Genomic DNA, 21,104 nt, shown 5'->3' with positions numbered 1-21,104 from the left:
TGTTTGGCTTTATTACAAAGTGTGATTAGACATCAGAAAGGTCGATGAGTCATCTCCAACTTTAAAAACAACTTTTTCCTGAAAAGCTGAAACATGATTCGATTACATTTTCGGTGTTGACCGATAATCAATGAACATGAGTCGACATTATTGGCATCATATGTGAAAAAATAAATAGATTTCAAAAGCTAATGCTCACATCACGCTGTTCTATTACACACACACACACACACACACAAACACACACACACACACTCTCTCTCAGGCAGTGAAAATCAATGGAGATGAGAGTTAGTAAGAGCGCAGGCAGGACTGCAGTTAAAAGAAGTTTGCTCTTCGTGGCTTGCAGCTGACACACAAGCCACTAAAATGGCGACGACTCATCTCAAAGCCAGGTATAAAAGACACAAAGAGTATTTAGATGTTTTTCAGGTGTTACACGTAACACAGGGCCTGCGGAGTTGGACATCTTTTATGAGATGAATCATAAAAAACGATATATGACAAAACAAAAAGAAAATGTATGTCCATTGATCTTTTTTCCTTTTGTCAGTCTAAGCGTCTCTTGGCCAATGGTTGCACGCCTCGAAGTTAATGGGTTTTGGCGAAGGATTTCCTGTCACGTCAGGCTGTCGGTGCCTTCTCGTCGTGGTGACTTAGCGCACGGCGGAGAACTTCGTAGTTGGTCGTTTTCTTCTTCGTGACCGTTAAAGTACAGGTCAGCAGGTTTTCGTGCCACAAAGAAGACACAGTCGTAAATGTATCTCAACATAGAGTGGTCGTTCTCTGTGTAAGTGGTCTGAACTGACTCTCTCTCCACCTGCAGCCCAAACATAAACACTGTTTTACTACTGGAACAAGATTTCTGTAGACAAACATGATGTTAAGCCATGAAGATAAATGAAACGTCCTTGGCGTACCTCTATATGGAAGCCAAAGTTAACGATCGCTGTCCGAATGTCTTCGTAGCTAAGTTCCACTGACAGCTCGTCGGCCATGTTCTCAAAGTGGTACAGCAGTGGACCTGGAGGAATATTGAATTAAAGTTACGGAGACCCAAACCTGAAACTTATTTTAAACAACTGTATTTTCTATTGAATAAGTCAAAGCTTTAAAACAAACAGTGACATCGATGTTCATCCTATTCGGGGATATCGTGTCGTTTAGTCGTATTTTCTTTCATTTGGAGATAAAAGTTCAAACAGATGTTATTAACATGTAGTCTGATAGCAGAAGATATTGCAGATTTAACTCAAAGAATCACTAAATGAAGCGTTAACTAACTAAACTGAGCGAAACAGTTGACAACAGTCGATAGCAAAATAATTATACTATAATAAAGAACATATAGTACATGCAGGTCTCTGGCGGTGTATTTGTCTTTTTTAACTTCATACAGTTCCCACAGTATTGTATCTACTCATACAAAGCATTTTATAGGTCTGTAAAGTTTAAATATATATCTTTTTTAATCTGACTCACCCAGGTTTATCCACACTCCACCAGGCTTAAGAATCTTCCAGATCGTCTCCACATACTCGATGACATTATGAGCGGTGTCTATAAAGAAGCAGGTCGCCACACAGTCCCAGGAATCTGACCCGAACAGACAATATATTATAACGTGAGCCCTTTGAGTTAATGTTGCTAAGATGCACAATTCACCAGCGATACAGCACATTCACAGGAAGAAAATGCAGCTTCTACTGACCTGAGTCCCTGTAGACTTCCACAAAGTCCCCTGCTACCATGGAAAAGTCTGCATCTAGTGGTAAACTCTGAGGGTTGACATCGGGGAAGATGATCGGTCGCGTTTGGTCGGAGGATTTCTTGTTGTTGCTAAACTGGTGGATCCAGGGGTACAGGGTCAGAGAGTTCACGTTTTCACACCTGAATGGAGCAGTCCAAACGTATGAGGAAAGATGGAAGTGGTATTCAACAATTACACTGCCAAACAACAGAATAAGATATGAATGATGTGTTCTCATTGCATTTGTGATCACTGACACATACTTATAGAATGCAGTGTGAGGTATCCTGCATGAATGTGTGCATTTGAAGGTGATAGTGTAAGGCAGCGGGAGTCACAGAGTGTTAGTGGCAGTAAATGTTGTACCTATTGAGAACAAAGTTGGAAGAGAAGAGCATGAAGAAGCTCCATTCGTTGCCCTGGCAAGCGTAACCCAGCCGCGCTATCTCCCAGGCTAGACGGCCGAGCCCAGCACCCGGAATCAGCACGCTCACCTTAGACACATCACTGACATAATAAAATGTACAAAATGCACATATCACATAGAAAACATGGAGTAAGTCACATCGTCAGAATGATTAATGATAAAATAGTGTTTGCTTGTATCATTTAGTATCCACATATCATTATGTGTTAGCATGCATGCAGGCAGGTGTTTGCGTGGTAATCTGGGAGTAAGCATGAACGCTTCCTACTATCGGTCACTCGGGAAAAGTCTTTGGATCTCTTGGATGATGGGCTTGTAGCAGGTGTCCCTCTCAGCCCGGCCCGTCTCGCTCCAGTCTCTGACAAACTGCTTTATGGTGGACTTAACCTTGTCCATGTCAAACGTAGTAGATGAGCGAGTCTTCCGCGGATCCTCCTGGAAGTTGAATGAAAACACAAAATCTCTACTTAAGTTTCAGGAGTAATTAACAAAAAACTAAAATACAACGCTATAAAATGTATAAGTATGCAGTCCTGTATACTATGCTGTATCTGCAAAGATTAATCAACTACTTGTCAACAGTTAAATTAAATGATAATCGATAAAAAATAATGATTCCAGCTTCTTCAATGTGAATATGTTCTGCTTTCTTTACTCCTCTATAACATTAAACAGAATATATTTGAGTTAAAGACATTTAAAAGGAAGTCATCTCGAGCTTTGGGAAACACTGAACGACATAAATCACCATTTTCTGACATATTATCTAAACACAAGTACGCAACTAATCAATTAATGGAGGCAATATTTGACAGATAAATCGTCAATGAAAAGAATCCGTAGTTTTAGCTCTAGTGTGAAGAACAATAATCTCTCTTGCACTAAGATTATCACTCTCATATCATCATTATAATAACATGTACAGTTCATTTATTGCACTAAGATCATCATTTAATATCATATTATGATAATGTATCAAGTTAGCTCCTTGCTTTTTTAACCATTGTTAAAAGGTTTCTTATATTATGTTACTATTATTGTACTACTCTACCAATTGATAAATAAAGTGTTTTGAATTTCATTTAATCGAATACTGTATAGGCTTGCTCGATCCTTACCCTCTCGCCGTACTCAATGTTCTCAAACATGTGGAGGCTGTTGTGAATGATGCCCTGCAGAATGTCCTGGTTGTGGTCGGCACACTGGCTGATCCGGTTCAGGTTGGACAAAACATCTGGCAGCAAATTCTGGTGGCGCTGCGGGAGGCTCAGAAACTGACCCTCAGCACGCTTGACCTGCTCCTGGACATGGTCCCTGAGGAGAAGACAAGACACAAGTGTTCACAAGCTTTGTCATGGCAGGAGTATCAACAAGTAACACAAGTCACTCATCTGAGGAGCAATGTGGTGTAAAGACTGCTTATTGATGCAGTGTGCGTCTACTCTCTGGTCGAAATGGTTCCTATATTATGTACTGTCTTCGTTATATTTAAGTGCAATTGCTACATCACATTATTCCCCTCTTAAGTTTGTTTTAAGGTGGGATCAGGGTTAGGAGAGGAAGGATGGATCATGAAGGAGATGTGGTACCATGACATGAGTGGAGATAAAGTCAGAGAATAGGTAAATAAATGCCACCGGAAGCTGCAAGTTGACTGAACTATGAGAAGCAGTAACCGATGCTTGAATACATATGAACTATATCTGTTAGCAGTTTTCCCTCCAAACCTACATATCTGTCCTTTGCTATTGTCATTTGCTAACGACATCATTTATTGACACAAACTGTCGCTAGCTGGCTTGTACTTTATTTTGAGCAATGTTATTATACCTGTAAAATCTAAAAGCATCGATTATTCTCCAGAAATGCTGCTTTTCCAGCCTGGACTCCTCCTCGGGACTGTTTTTAATTCTGTCTTTGTTTAAAAATGGTCCTCCTTGCGGTCCCTCTCCTGTTGTTTCGGCCATGTCTGAAACAAATGTACAGCCGTCCAATCAAAACGCCACAAACTTCTTCTTCTTGGGATGTATTAATTGTAGCATAACCGACTATGCGAGGCGTGTTGCTGCCACCCACAGTCAGATGAAGAGACTGCAGGTGGAAGATGTAGTCTAAACAGCAATTAGTTTATTTATCTTTTGTAATAATAATAATCTGAATTTGCAACGTAACTAAATCAAATTAGTAAATGGAGTAAAAAGTGCAATATTTCCCCAAAAAAATTAGTGGAGTAGAATTATAAAGTAGTAGAAAATGGAATTATTCCAGTAAAATACAACAGTACAATATTTGAGTAAACTTAGTTACTTTCCACCACTACAAATACATTTATAGAAAAACACAACCTCAGCAAATAAAGTTTGTTTGTGTAGTCCCTCTCTCTCTTCTGCTTGGTTCAAAGTACATTATTACTCCAGTATGTCCCTTTTAGTGCCCCATGTGCTTCGTCCAGCAGCTGTCAAGTACTATTTTGTTTTCAAATTATATTAAAAGCTGTTACACTGTGCAATTAAACAAGGTATAGTAAACAAGTGGAATAAACCATAACATTTGCATCAAAAAGGTTTGATTGTGTTAGGTGTTTAGGGCAAGAACTACAGGCAAACACATAGTTTTTTCATACACTGGTCCATTTTGATAGTTTGGGCTATTTTGCTTCCATAACATGTCTTATTTATAGTGGAAAGAAAGACATTTAGGTGTTTATTTTATTACACTTTTGCGTCTTTAGATATGTCCTGAATTCACCAAAAGTTAGCATTAAATTAAGCCTCATTTGCATATTCAAACATACAATTTCAGAAAACTTCACATAAGATATTTGTCTTAATGTACATAATCAACTGGGGAAGTTTTGTGGTGATATCTATTAGTTTTATCTAAAAAATTATGTAGCACTTACATACACCACACTTTCAAGTTTCATTCCTATTTATATTGTGACCGTTTTTACTGAGGGGCTTGTTCATATTTCATTCATAACCTGATTTATATAACATTTTATTCCTAAAAACATGGCGGAAAATCCTTTATATGGTCATAGGCACCCCATGAAACAGCAAAACCCTCAAATACTGTATATTACACATCTCAGAAATACTAAGGTTAATATACACAACTCTTGTTTAGTATTTATTGAGATAAATATACGTAAGTGTGTTTTCTGACTGGGATAAAACATTTTGAAGAAGAGACTGACGACAGAAAGTAGTTGTAGGATACTGTACTGTATTTTGTAAGGTGTCCTTGGGTGTCTTGAAAAGCACCTCCAAATAAAATGTATTATTATTATTAAATGCTCCACATAGTCCCTGAATTGTGAAAAGTCTGTAAAATATTGTATTTTTTATAAAAGATTATCGCTGCAGTTAATATTTTATCCTTGTAATATTTTACTTTCACAGACTAGTACAAAAACAAACATTTTGCTACACACTCCACAAGAAGAAGGAGACCAATTTTATATTTTTGTATTTTATATGCGAAGCAACAGCTGTGCTTGAGCAAACACAAAGTGCTCATTCCATTAGATGTTTGGGTTGATGATCTTGCCCAAGAAGAGGATGTTTTTTGTGTTGCGTTCAATGATGGCAACCATAAATGGATGATTGAACTTCAAGACAGGGACTCTCTGGAAGGACAAAGGTGTGATGCCAATGCCTGTAACAGCTGCAGCGGTGGCACCGGCCTCATCGACATCCAGGGTAGCTTGGTGCACAACCTACGGATCAACGGAGGCGAGGTGAGATAAACAAAGATGGATGGAATATAGGGAAGGAAATATGTGTGAATATGTTTTGCTCTCTGTCCTTACGTCTGAGACTACCAGTTTTTGCCCCTCTGAAATGCCACTCAAATCTGCACGATCACCAAACATGTCTGTCATTCCCATTTCAGTCATCACATCATTCAGTCTGTAGGAAGTCTTGATGGAGAACTTTGGAAGATATATATTATATTTCCTAAAAAAAAAGAAAGAAAGTGAAATAGACAAACATTGATCCGACAGTAATAACTGATCTGACACAGTTAAGTTGTATATACAGTGTCAAACATATCAGAAACCAAGAATTTAAGAATGATTTTAGATTCTCCCCACCTGGGCTTCATCCATTTCAACCATTTGGTGACATGGCCCGGGCAGATAACGTTCTCCAGTGTTGCCATGTCGTCGGGCAACATCAGCAGCATGGAGTAGGTGCTGTTGAAGGGCAGGTTGAGGACTGATGTGTTAATGCCCTGGTCGTAATAGGTATCCAAACGCTCCTCCATATTCATCATCTGGACCGGAACCTCGGTGCTGTCGTCCACCATGAAGGTGTCCTCCTTAGTGCGCTTAGCATCAAATGGAGTCGCCCACTTTCCTGTTTGACGATGAGCGGAAGTAAAACACATTTGAATGTTATACATACAATTATTTTCTTGTATTACAAGTGAGCATAATGTTTAAATATGCACATTAGGCATTATCATATTAATTATGTGTTAATGTGCATATATTTCCAGAACCAAAATCTGAACATTGGATGAAGCCGAGTTCAAAATTCAAGATATGTATTGTACAATTAAAATGAATATATAAATGTGTATTTTGTATATTTGTTGTGCATGAAAAACAATGTTTTTGCCTTTGTAGTAGATGTAGCTGAGGAGATACATGACTGTGCTTGGATCCAGACTCTCGACCAGCTTGTCTATCTTCCCGTTGGTCTTCTCCGCCACGTACTTATTGATGGTATTGGCACTGTCTGTGGCGTTGGTGAAGTCGACAACTAACGCATCTGCAGAGTAGGACTGCTTCAAGGTCTCCAGGAACTCAAACTGTACTTTGAAGTGTTGGTCCATGAACACTGCGGACCCTTGATTGCTGTCTTGCTGAGATTCATTGTTCGACGCTCCAAAGAGCATGTGGAAGGCTTGATCTACATCTGTCTGCGTCAGTAGGGAGTTGTTGAAACCCAAACCACTGAAAAGCTGACGGTGGGTCTCCCCACGAGCTCCTACGGACAACGCAGCCAAGGCGTGAGACACACTGACCGGGGAGAAGAAGATATTCTTACCCACTGAGTCAGCATGAGCTGCTAACTTGCTGTACAGACGGAAAGCAAACTCTTTGTTTGCTGAAGACACCAGTGAGAAGCTGGTAGCGCTGCCATCGAGTGCGGTGTCGTGGTCTCCTTGACTATGACCAAAATGATGATCCCCTCTTCCCACGCAGATCACTGCTGATAAGATCCAGACACCCACAGCTGCATGCATCATCGTGAACTAGGACAAAAGTTAAAAAGTGCAGCATTGTTCATTTGGGTTACCCAATGTTTGCTGTTGTGTGGGGGAGGGACGGTATTTCATGGTAAATACTCACTGATTTTCCTGGAAGCTTATCGTAAATATATTGTTTTAAAGGCACCGGATGATGGGTTCCTACTGTGCTCGAACAAACCATCGTCTGTTTTTTGGTTATTTTAGATTTCTACATTTCTTTTTCTCGCTGATTTGAAGCGGGCACGGCCGATTTAGAGAAGCAGATGTCTCGTATGTCTGTGCACCAATCAGAGTTTAGCAACATTTGAAGCAGAATCTGATGAGTATTTGGGCTGTAATGTAGTAAACACTTAAAGAGGTTTGTTTTTTATTGACTAAAGGTCTTGAGTATTTAATATTATTGAGAAATACGTAAAGTTAAAGAGGCTTTCATTTTACATTCCTGAAATTACAACAATACATTCATTGAACCTCCAAAAGAGGATAAATCTGTTAATCTGGTCATTTCTAAAGATCTTAAATACAGTTGTAACACGCCACAGATCAATCAGTTACATCTCAAACTCAATATGTTAAACAGCGTTCTTAACTGTTGGCAGAATACTTAAACTTGTACTTGACGGGAACAATTCATCTGATCTCTCTCAATCTTTTTATCCACTTACCTTGTTGAAGCACAGACAGCGAAGCTCAGGCCGGACACAGTGTGTGGGACGTCCCTTTTATAAGATTAATCCGAGTTTCTGAACTTTGGTTTTGTTTATTCTCCATCTCAAAGTCTTATTTGTTCTGCTCCTCCCTTTGTTCTGTGTAATGATTACTGTCTAACCACAGCATCAAACTGAGACTGCACAGGATAAAGGCAGACGCCAGGTTTGATTAGTCTTTAGCTGCTTTTTTTAATTTAAATTCTGTAGGTTCACAAGTTAATTAATGGATCCACACAAGTTACATCTTCTGCTTAACCTTTATGGATCTGACATTTTAGATTAAGAAATAGTTCTCAAATAGTCAGAATAGGGACCTCGCACAACCCGTGTTGTTGTTTTTGTCATTTCCTTTATGTGATCTTGCTTTCTGTGTACCAAGCACTGATATGTACAGACAAGCTGCATCAGATTCATATATTTATTTATGTAAAACTCCAATTATTTAACATGAACAAATTGACAGAATATAAATATGTTTACCTTCAAGTTAAAGGCAATAAAAACATGATCCAGGACATGATCAAATACTGTAAGTAGTAAAATGAAATACTTTTTTTAACAACATGGGATTTATCTTTATCACATGAAGCCGTGAAATGTGACCAGTAATGCCACCAGGCAGCGCTCAGTGTGTGCCAAAGAGCTGGCCATCCAGTTTGATGAGCTGTCGGAGGAAACCTCGATTAGGGATGACACCCCGGTTATCTTTCACGGCACAAATAGCCTCCACGAGGCTCAGGTTGTGCTTCAGCATCAGGTAAGCCAGGACCAGGGTGGCGGAGCGGCTCACTCCTACATGACAGTGCACCAACACTTTGCCTGGGAATCAGAGAAACATAACATTGCAACATTAAGTTGTAAACAGACTACCTTTAAAATGAATCTCTCTCTCTCACCTCCTCTGCTCAGAGCCCTGTGGATAAAGTCGGCTGCTGCCTGGAATTTGACGCTCATGTCGAAGCCACAGGAGTCATGAGCCTCTATGCCCATGTAGCTGACCTCCATGCCCTCATAGATGTGTGGCTGTACTCCACGTTTACTGTGAGCTGCATTCAGGATGTGCGTGACTCGATGCTTGGATAGATCAGCCCGGTTCTCTGCACTGTTTCTGAAAAGCACAACACTGCATTCACTGACCGTCTGACAATATGTAGAGGATACAGTCAAACAGTGCAGGTGTTTCTAACAGGATCCATTAGCAACGTTAAGTATTTCATTGTGATGATTGATATTTAGAAAACCATTTCAGACATGTGACTGAGGCATGCAACTCACATGTCTGAAATTGCTCTCACATAGCATAGCTGTAGTTTACGTATGCTCCCTGTGCGGGATCTTAAGTTACTCAGACTGTATTTCAATCTGATTTATGATCATATGTGGACTGACTTGGGTAATATTTGTAAAAAAAAAGGTCTCACAAAAGCACATTTGGAAACATAAAAAGCAAAGAGTTACAAGAACATGCTTCACTGTTGTCAGCCAATCTGTGGGTTTCAAAAATACTTACTGGTCACCAATGTATAGCCTTGGCCAGACTTCATCTGCATGACTGATGATGGCTTTGCCAGTAAACAAGAGTCTTTCCAACTCAAACACAGCTAAGCCGGGTGAACTCAGGTCAATTTCCACCTTCCGAGGGGGGGGTTGATCATTCCAGGACGCGGGAAGTTTGCATGTATAAGACATTGCGGTTTCTCTGAGCTTTCCTAGAGACTACTTCTGGTCCTTTAAAAGTCGACAATACAAAAAGTCAAAAAGAAAAAAAACCTGAATGTGCAGTTTGTAGCCTCCTTACCAAAATAAAAGTATTTCCAATCAGCTGTCGGAAACCGCTTGGTTAAACTCGCAGCATGAACGGCACAGGTGATTTTAGTCTCCGGCTGCTTCTCGTCAGATGTACTCACCGCAGGGTGCTCTAAGGTTGGTCAGGCTATTTGACCCTCACATTAAATCTAGCATGTGTGCCTCAAGCCTTCAGGGGGCTGTGTTATGCTTTTGCATCAAAATAGCTTTCTATTTAAAGATGTGCATGCTGCCGGGCAGATGTAGGGAGTGTGGATCCATGTAGCCGTTTCCACTGGACAACAAAAAAACAAGCATTTTCTAATTAATAGTTTACAATCACTATTTTAAAAGACATTATTTTCTGGATATCAATATTGCAATATAAGCGCAGTGGGTTTACTGGGCTGTGAAACACTAAGGGAGGGGGTTGAAAAACTGTGTTTCCATTTCTTTTCCATTTAGCTGTAGACAATATCCATATAAAACGCTAAATATTTCTTAATGTTACTCTGTTAACTGTATACAATATAAAGCAGTGAGAGAGAGAGAGCACAGGTTAAAAAATATACTGACATTTAATTATTTCTCTGCTATTTTCTCACTTGTAATAATTTCAATACTCATCAGGCAAAGATTCCCATCTGGTGTTGGAAACATGCATTACATCTGAAACTGTACAGTTGTGCTCCATCAAAACAGAAACTTCACAGCACAGGAAAATGAACACATATGACAGGTGATTGTTTTTCTCATGCAAAGCTTGTAATCTTAATTTTATTTATTTTTTCTAATTATATAAAACCATCCCCTGAAATATGGCACTCTTTTTTCTAAATCAACACATCAAGAATGATTGAGAAAGAAAAGAGACTAGCTCTACACGAGAACTTTGATTATGGAGAAAATCTGGATTTGTATAACAAGGATATTAGTGAAACAGAAAACAGAAACGAGGTCCAAATGAAACACTTGATCCAAGTGCTGTGACCAACATTGTCCTGAAGCACAAAACATTACTGACAAAGTTAAAGTACATCTTTTCTTTTATATTTTACAGCAACTGTGTGTAATATATATATATATATTATATATATATATATTATATATATATATATATATATATATATATATATATATATATATATATATATATATATATATATATATATATATATATATATATATATATATATATATATATATATATATAGTTCAAAACGGGATAAAAAGAACATAATTCAACAGCTTTTCAAGTAATTCTTAAACTTTTCCTTACGTTTCTGTAATAACAGTAGTTCCTAGAGTAAAATACATGGCATTCATATGTAGGTCTGATTCTAGGTCCGCATTTAGGAAGAAATTTCATCCAAAAGATGGAATAATGAGGACAGCAATCTTGAGGGGGCTCTCACTAATCTGCAACGCTCTACGCCCAATTATAAGCTTTGAGATGTCATGACTTTATCGAGTGTTTGTCTGACATTACAGTGCATGCAGGCCTGGGGGCACAATTTAAAAAAGGAAAGCATTGCACCTCTTCCTGCAGAGACATGGAGACGGGACGATGGGCAACTAAGTCTATGGCCTCTAATCGGGGGGTGAAGACAAAATCATGCGGACTATGAGACGTAACAATAGACGGCTAATGAAGTTCACGTGTTGTTAGATGTAGGATCAGTCTAAAATCGACCCACAATCCTGAAGGACAGCATGACGAAAATCTGAATAAATTGATCTTTCGGTGACTCAGCCCTGCATTATGCTGGCAAAGGCATGACAGATGAGCTGAGTAAGAGAGTCAGGTTGTGTAGCCAGCAGAGTCACTCACTGAGATTCAAAGTCACTTATGATATGTACAACCATCAGTCTACACTTCTAACACCATCATATCACTTATACCAGCATAATTAAGCTTTACAAGGTTGGTTCCATGTACCAGAGAGGGAGAGCGACAGAGAGAGAGCGCGACAGAGAGAGAGAGAGAGAGAGAGAGAGAGAGAGCGACAGAGAGAGAGAGAGAGCTCTGGAAGAAGAAAAACAGCAAGACTTAGAGACCCACAAACCAGTAAATAAGTCCAGTTCAGAAGGCTTTCTTCTCCAGCCGGTCCAGAATAGCCTGGATCCGCTGCACAGCCTCCTTTCGGGCTTGCCGGACAGTCTCCTGTCCCTGAGTCTCCACAGAGTCTAGCACCAGCAGCTCTTTGGTCAGCAGTTCCTCCAGACAACGATAACTCTTGTCTGACTTTCTGCCAACAAACTCATCAACATCTTCCTGAAGCAGTAGCATTCTGGCCATGACATATTGGACCTTCGCGAGGCTGGGGTTATCGCTCAGCGGATGAGGTCCAGCCTGGCTTGGAGCTTGGGCCGGGGCCGAGGGCAGAGGCTCACCTGGCGGAGGCTCCCCTCTCCCAGTTTTGTTGTACATTTGGGGAGGTGAACATATTTCGGCTGGCTTTCCATTGGGGGGATTCAGGGATGGGGTCGGCCTGGGTTTAGGTCCCACTTGTTGGGCACGTTGATGCTGTTGGTCCTGCAATAACATAAAACAAAACATTGTAAAGGGACAGAGCCTTCTCTGTGGCAGCCCCCAGGCTCTGGAACTCCCTCCCCATAGATCTCCGCAATACAGAGCCCCTCACACTGTTCCAGTCCCGCCTTAAAAACCATCTTTTCTCCTCCTTTTGTGCAGTATCTCAGTTACCTTGTTTAATATTTCTATTGTTAAGTCAGATAAAAAAGGGAAACACAGGCTTGGTGTTGACAGTAGGTCAAAACACATTTCACAAACTGGTGCTCGACTTTACAGCCACACTGACACGTGTTGTCACCATAACAACCAACAACAATTGAGGTTTTCTTTTTAACTGGTCAAATGTCCACGGCAAACAGTTCAAGGTCTACTATCATTGTATTTCTATGGGTTCAGGTCGCCTACTGTTTACCATCATTACTGCTTTTATACAAACTGTATGAGCATCCAAACTTTGACATTTCCAACAATAATGTAAACGTTCTTTTTCATTTTGAGCATGTGATTTAAAAGTTTCTCAAAATCTCTAGATAATAATTGATTGAATACTTTGAGTGTTTGTTTCGGTCTCATATCGGTCGTATACCGGCCTATACCAAAGAATCATGGAAACCAGTAGGTGCAGATTCATACCTTGGGTTGGTAAGGTGGTGGAGCACCAGTTCCAGTCCCTGGCCATGCTGGAGGATGCGCTGGACGGACAGGATTTCCGTAGTGGTTTTGTGGAGGTTGCTGGCCTGGCTGCCATTGCGGCTGTGGGGGGGCATACGCTCCAGAGTGCGCCCATGCCTCGGGGTTTTGGTGGTGAGGTTGGCCAGTGGGGTATGGGGGGTTTGAAGGCATTGCATGACCTCCTTCACTGTAGTGAGGATACGCTCCAGGAGGATATCCAGGACCCTGAGGGTTCATTTTGAGAAACAAATACTATGATGAAATATAATATAATATATATATATATATATATATATATATATATATATATATATATATATATATATATATATATATATATATATATATATATATATATATATATATATATATATATATATATATATATTTTAAAAAATAAAATTAAAAAAAGTTGTCTTTTTTAGGGTGTGAAGATAATTTTAGTTCAGAAAAAAGCAAATTATTTGTATTACTTATATCACTTTGCATAGCATATCAGAGTCAGAGACAAATCAATAGCAATGTTACATTTAGCAAATACTATTCCTAACATGTGGCCATGGTTAGGGTTAGGGTTAGGGTTGACTCACCCCTTGACAGTGTGGACCAGGATAGTGATGATGTTGGTGTTGAGCGTGTGGCTGCCCAGACGGCCCACTGCTCTGCTCCGCTGGACAGCCCTGGTTAGGATACTGACCTAGAGCCGGTCTCTGAGTGTCCGCACAGTAGAAAGGGTTGGATGGGTGGAAGCCACTTGTTGAATATTGATTCTGTGGTGGGCTGTAGACACCATGGCCATTTGGATAACCTCCAGGCATTACCTACATGGAAAGCACAAGAGATCATAGTGATGCAACTGCTCCAACATAGTAGCTGACTGTTAGAAAATGTGAGGGAAAGGTGAAAGCACTTAAGAGACTTAAGGACGAGTAGATTTACTGCTACTCGGATTTAAAAAAAGGGCCAGGTTATGTTGTACCTGTGGATTGTACTGTGGCTGAACATCTGATCCCGAGGGATAGGTGTTTGCATAGTGCCCTGCAGAATGAGACTGAGGATACCAGTAGTGTGAAGGGTAGCCTGGATACTGAGGAGCATCCTGTGAACACAGAAGAACACATGAGTTTTATATGAGAGAATATCTCTAAACTCCAGGAGGAGTAGTACTATATATAATATCAGCTGTCCTTGGTACACGCTAACAGGAAACTATAAACCAGACTTTCAAAAATCACTGCCCATCACAGAAGATAAAGTAAACACTGACTCATGCATTGCTTGCGGAACTAGTTTTGCACAGAGGAGGTAAATACTGAATAGCTAACCGAAAACAGGCCACGCTGAATACTTAAGGTCAAATATATGTTTTCATGTACGTTTGGACTCAACTATAGTACTATCCTCAGTGATGTCACGTCCAGATAAACGTGACAAAGTCGCGCGACAGCTGGACTAGCTGTGTCGCGTGAACTACTAACGTTACATAATGCCCTGCTAGCTACGTTAGCCGTCCAGCTAGCATAGATAGAGCTCTCACGCAACGCAAGCTAGCTGGGTACCAGTGTTTTTCTGTAACTACTTGACAATTAAAACACACTGAAAGACAGCGGACAAACCCTTAAAGCGTTGACCCCCCACGTACCATGGTGTTATTCCAGTTCCCGTTAGTATTTTCCGAGTTGCAAGTCGAGGGCCGATTTGACTGCATTTGATGATGATGCATCCGCTAAGCGCGCTCCCCAGCAACCGTCCTGTTATCTGCCATTGTAAAAAACAAAAGCTTTAACAAGTGTAACGTTACTTATCTGAGCCGTCAGCTGGGCCAAACTGTTAACATCAATATCGCCGTTTTTTTCCACAGTAGAGATCGGCCTGATTGATTCAGGAAATGATTGAATTGCACCGAGCTCGGGAAATCCTGTCCTGTCTCTTTAAGAGCACGAGAAAAAGTGAAGAGCTCTCACTCTGCTGCTATTTTCTGACACCACAAACCACATGTTACTAAAGCTGCACAGGCATTACATGTCCTGTGTCATTTCCCCTATTTTTGTTAATATGGATCATTTAAATTAATCTATTTCCGATATTTATATATATTATTTATATATCCGATCAATATATATTCATTGCAGCAAGTGGAAGTAACCCCTTCTTTGTTTGGTTTATAAATTATTTTAAATTATGTTTCTCATCACTGATGAAAAATGTACTCTAATATATTGTGTGTTGATTTATGCCCCTTATTTTTGAAGTCCTTGCTCCTATTTATTATGTTTTTGTACTTATTTATGCTTAGTAATTAAACATTTGTATACAAACCCCCTTATTATAATTATTTATCTTCGTTTGTTTTGTATTATTTGTTATATATACACATACATAAACAAAAAAACAAAAAAAATATATATAAATAATACAAAACAAATGGAAATATATATATATATATATATATATATATATATATATATATATATATATATATACACATATTTCCTGTTTGTTTTGTATTATTTTTATATATATATATATATATATATATATTTGTAAAATATAAAAATAGTAAAATATATAAATAATAAAAAACAAAAAACAAACGGGGCAAAAAAAGATATATATATATATATATATATATATATATATATATATATATATATATATATATATATATATATACATATATATATATACATATACATATACATATACATATATATATATATATATATATATATATATATATATATATATATATATATATATACATACACATACATACATATATATACACACATACATATATATATAGAGAGAGAGAGAATACCATTGTATAAATGTGTATTTCGATAATGTTATGGCTACATAAACTCAAGTGTTGAGTTGTTACGGATCTGTCATTATATACGATCTTTGGTGTCGCCTGAGTCAGTTGATGTTTTTAGCCAATAGAAACCACGTCATAAAAAGATCCTATTTTTTTATATTTAATCTTTTTATATACTCATATTTTAATCTTAAAAACGATTCATGTTTGGTGTTAAATTTATTTAAAGATGTTTATTTAAAGCACCGGTTCTAAAAAATAAAATAAATTGGACAGCAGCGCCCAAAGGGTTAAGCGTCTACAGGAAGTTTATCCCGGGCGTGTATAAAGACGCTTCCTGTACTCCTCTTGAAAGAAACATATTTTGAAACATTCATGGCTTGACGTTACTTTAAGGTACACGAAGAAACAATAAAAAGTATCCCAAGATGAACTACGTACCAGGGACGGCCAGCCTCATTGACGACATCGACAGTAAGTCCGCGAGGAGCTCGCGCTCCCCCCGTGCATGCAGATGGTTTGCCTGAGAAATGGTTTCAAGATGTGGCATCGTGTCTGACACAAACTGGATCATTTGTAACCATAATTGTATGTTGTAATTAACCTTGCGTGTGTTGTGTCCTGCAGAGAAGCACCTGGTGCTGCTCCGAGATGGCAGAACACTGATTGGTTACCTCCGAAGCATTGATCAGTTTGGTATGACTTATTTAATTACCTCACACTTGTTTTTACTTGTATATGATGCAAAACACAAGACAAAGTGTTTCAGCTAATTCCACAGATGCTCAATTATAATGTTAATATGATTCCCCACCATCTGGTGTGTTTTATTCATCCAACAGTTTATTTTAAAGTGTCATTTTAACACTGCACTTTTATTTCTCAAACCTGTTTCTCGTTTGTGTGTGTCTTCCCCCCCCCCAGCCAATTTAGTTTTTCATCAGACAGTAGAGCGCATCCACGTGGGGAAGAAATTTGGTGACATCCCCAGAGGAATATTCATTGTGAGAGGAGAGAATGTGGTACTTCTTGGAGAGATAGTAAGTGGGAAGTGTGTGTGTGTGTGTGTGTGTGTGTGTGTGTGTGTGTGTGTGTGTGTATAGTGTGGTACAAGAGCTGACCTTTTACAAATTGGGATTCACAAATATATTCATCATTGCAAACTATTTTGAGAATCGATTCATCGTTGAAGTCATTTTTTTATGCCAAAATTATGTTTTCAGCCTCTCAAATATGAAGAAATGATTTTATATATATTACATTGAATATCTTTTGCTTTTGGAATGACACAAGACATTTGAAGACCTCACTTATGACCTTTTGACTTCGAGAAACTTTCCATAATTTCTGACATTTTATAAGTAAAACGATTAATCTGTTAATCCAGAAAATATTCAACAGTTTAATCGATAATGAAAATATTGTTAGTTGCAGCCCTATTGGTAAGTAATTTTCAATATGAGATTTGTATCTCTTATATTTATTTATTCAGATGATAATAATTTAATACTGCTTGTTTGTATGATAACAGAGTTTATTTACACAAGCTAACATTTAGATTTTTATTTTTCCAGGCCGTAAATCACAAAGTTACAAACGAAGTAAATGAGAAACCAATAGCTCGGAAGCTTTTTAATAAATCTGCCTTTTTGTTGTTGTTGTTGTTTTGATGCAAAAAGGCTCATTCGGTGCAACATCACGTGTTTGGTAAACAAGGCGGCTGCGTTGGTTGATGGTGACATGCGTTTTTTGCCTCATACATGGCTGGTTAAAACTGGCTGGAATTTATGACTAGAATCTCTCACACGAGCTATAAACTTTGAAAACGGATTAATACATTTGCCATCTAGATGTACTGTAAATAAATACAATAAAAAACGTCTGAAACTAACAGAAAAATGTTACTTCTGCTTAGCCACTTAAACCGACTCTTATTCAGAACATTAAAGAAAAGGTATAGCAACCGAAACCTCCATAATATTAGATTTGTATCTTATCTCATTACAATGACAGTGTATAGGACCTTCTAGGCCTGCACACGGCACAAACGTTACTTCCAAACCCTCTTTAACTATACGTCACGCTTTCAGTCATAAATCTGCATTTTGACAGCTGCTCAGGATGTTCAGTATACGGAGTAAAACATGAATAATGGATGCACAACAGTGATGGGCATCATAGGCTGTGATAATGTAAAACAAGTTTCATTTTAAACGGACACAATACGCAGCGCTCCAGTAGATATTAACATCTTCTGTGGTAGGAGAGGTTTGCGGTAGCTTGATAATTTCACTGAGTTGCTATTGCAGTTTCATTTCATTATTAATTTATTATTCATTTATTTCTGAATCTTTTAATTGCTGTGGACAGACGGGAGATGTGGGTGGAGATTGAGTGTGCAAAGTGGCTGGGTTTGTGGTGGAGTACTGGTGCCTTTACAGATATGTCTGGTGAGATATTGGCTGATCACATTGGCACGTGTGTCTCAACAGAAAAATATTTACATGCAGAACGTTTAAAACGTACTTACACCAGAAAGCCACCAGACTCCATTGACAAAAACAGTGATTTTACCTCACAGAACATGGGAGCTGCTGGTCTAACCGCTGCCTCGTTCGGTTAGTTTGTTTGTATAATTGTGGAACTTTTGTGAATCTGAACTAACCAAAGTCACACAATAACGCACACAAGCTCACCGATCCAGGCGAGGGAAATAACCGCTTCAGTTCCTCGCCAAAGTGCTGTCTGAAGGCAAGATAAAGCGATGAAAATATTCTAAATATAGCGTACACTTTAACATTCTTTTTGGGGGTGGCTAAAATACGTTTTGCTGCTACCCCAGTCCACAGCAGTACATTGCTTTGTCCGTTCCTCCAAACTGGGGGCGTGCCGACTGTCATCTACTGTACTCGGACTATATGGATAAGTGCCTCACAAAGCATCCAAACTATCCCTTTTTGTAATCCTGAAGCCATCATGAGAGCGTGAACAGTTTGCTGATGTACACGATGCGTGATGAGTTTGTTTTAAGCCTGTCGACTGATGAAATGTTCTCTATGCAGGATATGGAAAAGCCCTGCGACACGGTCCTGCAGCAGGTCTCCATCGAAGAGATTCTGGAGGAGCAACGGTTGCAACAGCAATCCAAACAGGAGACGGAGAAAGTCAAAATGCTGGCGCTGAAGGACCGAGGCCTTTCCATACCCAAAGCCGATAACTTAGACGAATACTAACATTGAATCCATGAGCCCCTTTCTCAGTTTGTATGGGACTGATACTTTTTACATTTAATTTGAGTTTGAGAGAGCATGAGCGTTTTATTTTTATTTTAATGGATACAAGGCTGCATCATGCTGGGTCTGTATACTGTAGTGTACTTTATGAATTTCATTTGAATTATTTGGAGAAAAAAATAATGTGATAGCTGCTCTCTGCAGATACTTATAGCAACATTTGAAAGAATCATGTGTTTATGTACGATCACTCTGTTGGCAATTATTTTACAGCAGCACTTTCTATTTTGTTGGTGATATGTTGTTGGAGGTGTGTGTGTGGGCCTGCGATTGACACAAACTACATGCTATGCTCCATTAAAGAGTTTAGTTTTTCATTATGGAAGGTGTGCTTGGACAAATTTGTATCTCACCATGTTGCCTTTTTTCTGTTTTATTTATACTCTGTTGTAATTAATTACTTTTTAAGGCATTAAAGGTTAAACATACTTAATGGGATTTGGGCCCATATAGCAGCCAGAGCACTTCTGGTCCTGAATGATGGCATTACAAGCAACATGCAGATCACACTCGTGCATTTGTTATGCCTATCTATGAAGAAAGGGCATAATTCAATGTAGGCAGGCTTCATATCAGCGCATCAGACTTCCGCATGTCCTGTTTCTAGAGATCAGAGCGCGTCCGGAGAAATCTCTCCTATCTGCCTTCATCAGTCAATAACTGCTTGTTAATCGTTTGGACGGATCCAGTGAGTTAATATAAAACAGCTGCTCTGCGGACACCCTATGACCGCCTCAGTACGCCCTCTACACCGGCTGCACGTGCAGGAAGGTTGGCGGTAATCAGGCCTACTGTGTGGTCTCTTAAACGAGTTATCGTGGTACCACGTGCATTAGTCTTCCGCCGAGATTCAATGTATGTTGAGTTTGTATTTATTCAGTGAAAACTATACAGCAGCCTTCATGCAAAAAAAAAAAAAGGAAAGAAAGATGTCAAGATGTAGAGTTAAAACCGTATGAATTCCGGTCAACCTTCAAAATAAAGGTCCCTAATTGTCATATTTACTATATTATAAGTATATGTTTCCATTTGGAATCTCAGGGTGTGTTACCAACAAGACATGAAGATATGAACCTACTGACCTGAGCATGGCACACACGAACAATGGTTGTAGAAATAAAAACTTAAAAGTACATTTAGTTTGTAAACATGGGTCGTGGCATTATCTGTAAATCTCAGCAGCGTGCAGAAGCACTAAACGAACGATGTGTCCTCCCCTGTGTTTGGCATCTCTTCTGTGAAAAAGGCCACTAGAAATGTTAAATCTTAAGAGGCTGCCTAATGCAAAGTATAAATCATAGTAGGACATTTCTGTTATGCAGTTCATCATGTTGAAATTCTACCACCAGAGGGCGACTTTGCCTTTTCCCCATACAGTCTATGCTTTTCCCCCTTTCTCTATATTTACTATACAGTAATTAGCTAATTTTACCCCCATATGTAAATGAGTGGTTTCCTGAACGGGCCTTCCAGGGACACATAGCATACAGGGGCCAAAATGTACAGTTTAAACCAAGAGGCAGAAGAGAAGGTACAGTATTTATGTGGTTTTACAACAAGGATCTCAGCAGAGGTGTATTTATTTTGGGTGATATAATGTGTGACTAAGAAGTCCCTCACAGGTGTTCTCAGTTATCTGGCAGGTAACTAGTGGAAACACCTGTGCAGGTGGACCGTAGCTGCTTTACTGATGTGGAAAGTTGTAACAGCTTCAGGGAGTGGAGGAGACAGAAAAGTGAATTGTAATATTTCCGCATGTGTGTAAGCATTTTATTATTATTTTCATCCTTCAACTTGTGTTTCTGGTTTTTATGCACCACAGGTCACCGCTAGAAAAAATACTTT

At 39.0% G+C, this 21,104-nt stretch overlaps 5 protein-coding genes across 6 annotated transcripts; 1 reads left to right on the top strand and 4 right to left on the bottom strand.

The window, feature by feature from the left end:
• Nucleotides 1–4,151, bottom strand: carnmt1 (carnosine N-methyltransferase 1). Its single transcript, XM_029439863.1, has 8 exons — nt 4,008–4,151; nt 3,296–3,491; nt 2,446–2,612; nt 2,117–2,257; nt 1,712–1,890; nt 1,483–1,596; nt 921–1,024; nt 1–820 (listed from the first exon to the last, which is right to left on the bottom strand). The coding sequence occupies exons 1-8, from the start codon at nt 4,142–4,144 to the stop codon at nt 620–622; spliced, it is 1,239 nt and encodes a 412-aa protein (XP_029295723.1). The 5' UTR covers nt 4,145–4,151; the 3' UTR covers nt 1–619.
• Nucleotides 4,152–5,572: 1,421 nt separating this feature from the next.
• On the bottom strand, nt 5,573–8,139 carry LOC115013639 (serpin A3-5-like). The gene is made up of 4 exons (XM_029440085.1): nt 6,806–8,139; nt 6,277–6,541; nt 5,992–6,139; nt 5,573–5,898 (listed from the first exon to the last, which is right to left on the bottom strand). The coding sequence occupies exons 1-4, from the start codon at nt 7,437–7,439 to the stop codon at nt 5,704–5,706; spliced, it is 1,242 nt and encodes a 413-aa protein (XP_029295945.1). The 5' UTR covers nt 7,440–8,139; the 3' UTR covers nt 5,573–5,703.
• A 417-nt stretch (nt 8,140–8,556) lies between these two features.
• LOC115013560 (dual specificity protein phosphatase 26-like) lies at nt 8,557–11,017 on the bottom strand. Of its 2 annotated transcripts, XM_029439947.1 has the most exons (4): nt 9,951–11,017; nt 9,663–9,880; nt 9,049–9,260; nt 8,557–8,971 (listed from the first exon to the last, which is right to left on the bottom strand). In XM_029439947.1, the coding sequence occupies exons 2-4, from the start codon at nt 9,839–9,841 to the stop codon at nt 8,778–8,780; spliced, it is 585 nt and encodes a 194-aa protein (XP_029295807.1). In that variant the 5' UTR covers nt 9,842–9,880; nt 9,951–11,017; the 3' UTR covers nt 8,557–8,777. The 2 variants fall into 2 exon arrangements, with proteins under 2 accessions (XP_029295807.1, XP_029295806.1); XM_029439946.1 differs by having other exon boundaries at nt 9,663–11,017.
• A 120-nt stretch (nt 11,018–11,137) lies between these two features.
• On the bottom strand, nt 11,138–15,063 carry bag4 (BCL2 associated athanogene 4). Its single transcript, XM_029438789.1, has 5 exons — nt 14,788–15,063; nt 14,125–14,244; nt 13,736–13,966; nt 13,107–13,370; nt 11,138–12,473 (listed from the first exon to the last, which is right to left on the bottom strand). The coding sequence occupies exons 1-5, from the start codon at nt 14,866–14,868 to the stop codon at nt 12,021–12,023; spliced, it is 1,149 nt and encodes a 382-aa protein (XP_029294649.1). The 5' UTR covers nt 14,869–15,063; the 3' UTR covers nt 11,138–12,020.
• A 1,211-nt stretch (nt 15,064–16,274) lies between these two features.
• lsm1 (LSM1, U6 small nuclear RNA associated) lies at nt 16,275–19,804 on the top strand. The gene is made up of 4 exons (XM_029438815.1): nt 16,275–16,440; nt 16,594–16,662; nt 16,891–17,006; nt 19,029–19,804. Exons 1-4 carry the CDS (start codon nt 16,395–16,397, stop codon nt 19,197–19,199), a joined length of 402 nt encoding a protein of 133 aa, XP_029294675.1. The 5' UTR covers nt 16,275–16,394; the 3' UTR covers nt 19,200–19,804.
• The last annotated feature ends 1,300 nt before the right edge of the window (nt 19,805–21,104 follow it).

The sequence above is a fragment of the Cottoperca gobio genome, chromosome 9, assembly GCF_900634415.1.
Source record: "Cottoperca gobio chromosome 9, fCotGob3.1, whole genome shotgun sequence".
NCBI lineage: Eukaryota > Metazoa > Chordata > Actinopteri > Perciformes > Bovichtidae > Cottoperca > Cottoperca gobio.
This window is presented reverse-complemented; position numbering and strand designations above follow the sequence as displayed.

What these genes read in the sequence shown, in the direction of transcription:
- carnmt1 (XM_029439863.1), bottom strand. Translation starts at nt 4,144, where the DNA reads ATGGCCGAAACAACAGGAGAGGGACCGCAAGGAGGACCATTTTTAAAC. An exon ending in TCCAACTTTGTTCTCAATAG is followed by an intron (nt 1,891 to 2,116) that starts GTACAACATTTA and finishes TGCTCCATTCAG; the next exon opens with GTGTGAAAACGTGAACTCTC. An exon ending in ACTTTGGCTTCCATATAGAG is followed by an intron (nt 821 to 920) that starts GTACGCCAAGGA and finishes TTTGGGCTGCAG; the next exon opens with GTGGAGAGAGAGTCAGTTCA.
- LOC115013639 (XM_029440085.1), bottom strand. Translation starts at nt 7,439, where the DNA reads ATGATGCATGCAGCTGTGGGTGTCTGGATCTTATCAGCAGTGATCTGC. An exon ending in CAGCTACATCTACTACAAAG is followed by an intron (nt 6,542 to 6,805) that starts GCAAAAACATTG and finishes ATCGTCAAACAG; the next exon opens with GAAAGTGGGCGACTCCATTT. An exon ending in AAAAACTGGTAGTCTCAGAC is followed by an intron (nt 5,899 to 5,991) that starts GTAAGGACAGAG and finishes GTTGATCCGTAG; the next exon opens with GTTGTGCACCAAGCTACCCT.
- LOC115013560 (XM_029439946.1), bottom strand. Translation starts at nt 9,841, where the DNA reads ATGTCTTATACATGCAAACTTCCCGCGTCCTGGAATGATCAACCCCCC. An exon ending in AGGCTATACATTGGTGACCA is followed by an intron (nt 9,261 to 9,662) that starts GTAAGTATTTTT and finishes TGTGCTTTTCAG; the next exon opens with AAACAGTGCAGAGAACCGGG. An exon ending in CAGGGCTCTGAGCAGAGGAG is followed by an intron (nt 8,972 to 9,048) that starts GTGAGAGAGAGA and finishes TCTGATTCCCAG; the next exon opens with GCAAAGTGTTGGTGCACTGT.
- bag4 (XM_029438789.1), bottom strand. Translation starts at nt 14,868, where the DNA reads ATGCATCATCATCAAATGCAGTCAAATCGGCCCTCGACTTGCAACTCG. An exon ending in GGAACTGGAATAACACCATG is followed by an intron (nt 14,245 to 14,787) that starts GTACGTGGGGGG and finishes CTGTGTTCACAG; the next exon opens with GATGCTCCTCAGTATCCAGG. An exon ending in CTGGTCCACACTGTCAAGGG is followed by an intron (nt 13,371 to 13,735) that starts GTGAGTCAACCC and finishes ATGAACCCTCAG; the next exon opens with GGTCCTGGATATCCTCCTGG.
- lsm1 (XM_029438815.1), top strand. Translation starts at nt 16,395, where the DNA reads ATGAACTACGTACCAGGGACGGCCAGCCTCATTGACGACATCGACA. An exon ending in CCTCATTGACGACATCGACA is followed by an intron (nt 16,441 to 16,593) that starts GTAAGTCCGCGA and finishes TGTGTCCTGCAG; the next exon opens with AGAAGCACCTGGTGCTGCTC. An exon ending in CCGAAGCATTGATCAGTTTG is followed by an intron (nt 16,663 to 16,890) that starts GTATGACTTATT and finishes CCCCCCCCCCAG; the next exon opens with CCAATTTAGTTTTTCATCAG.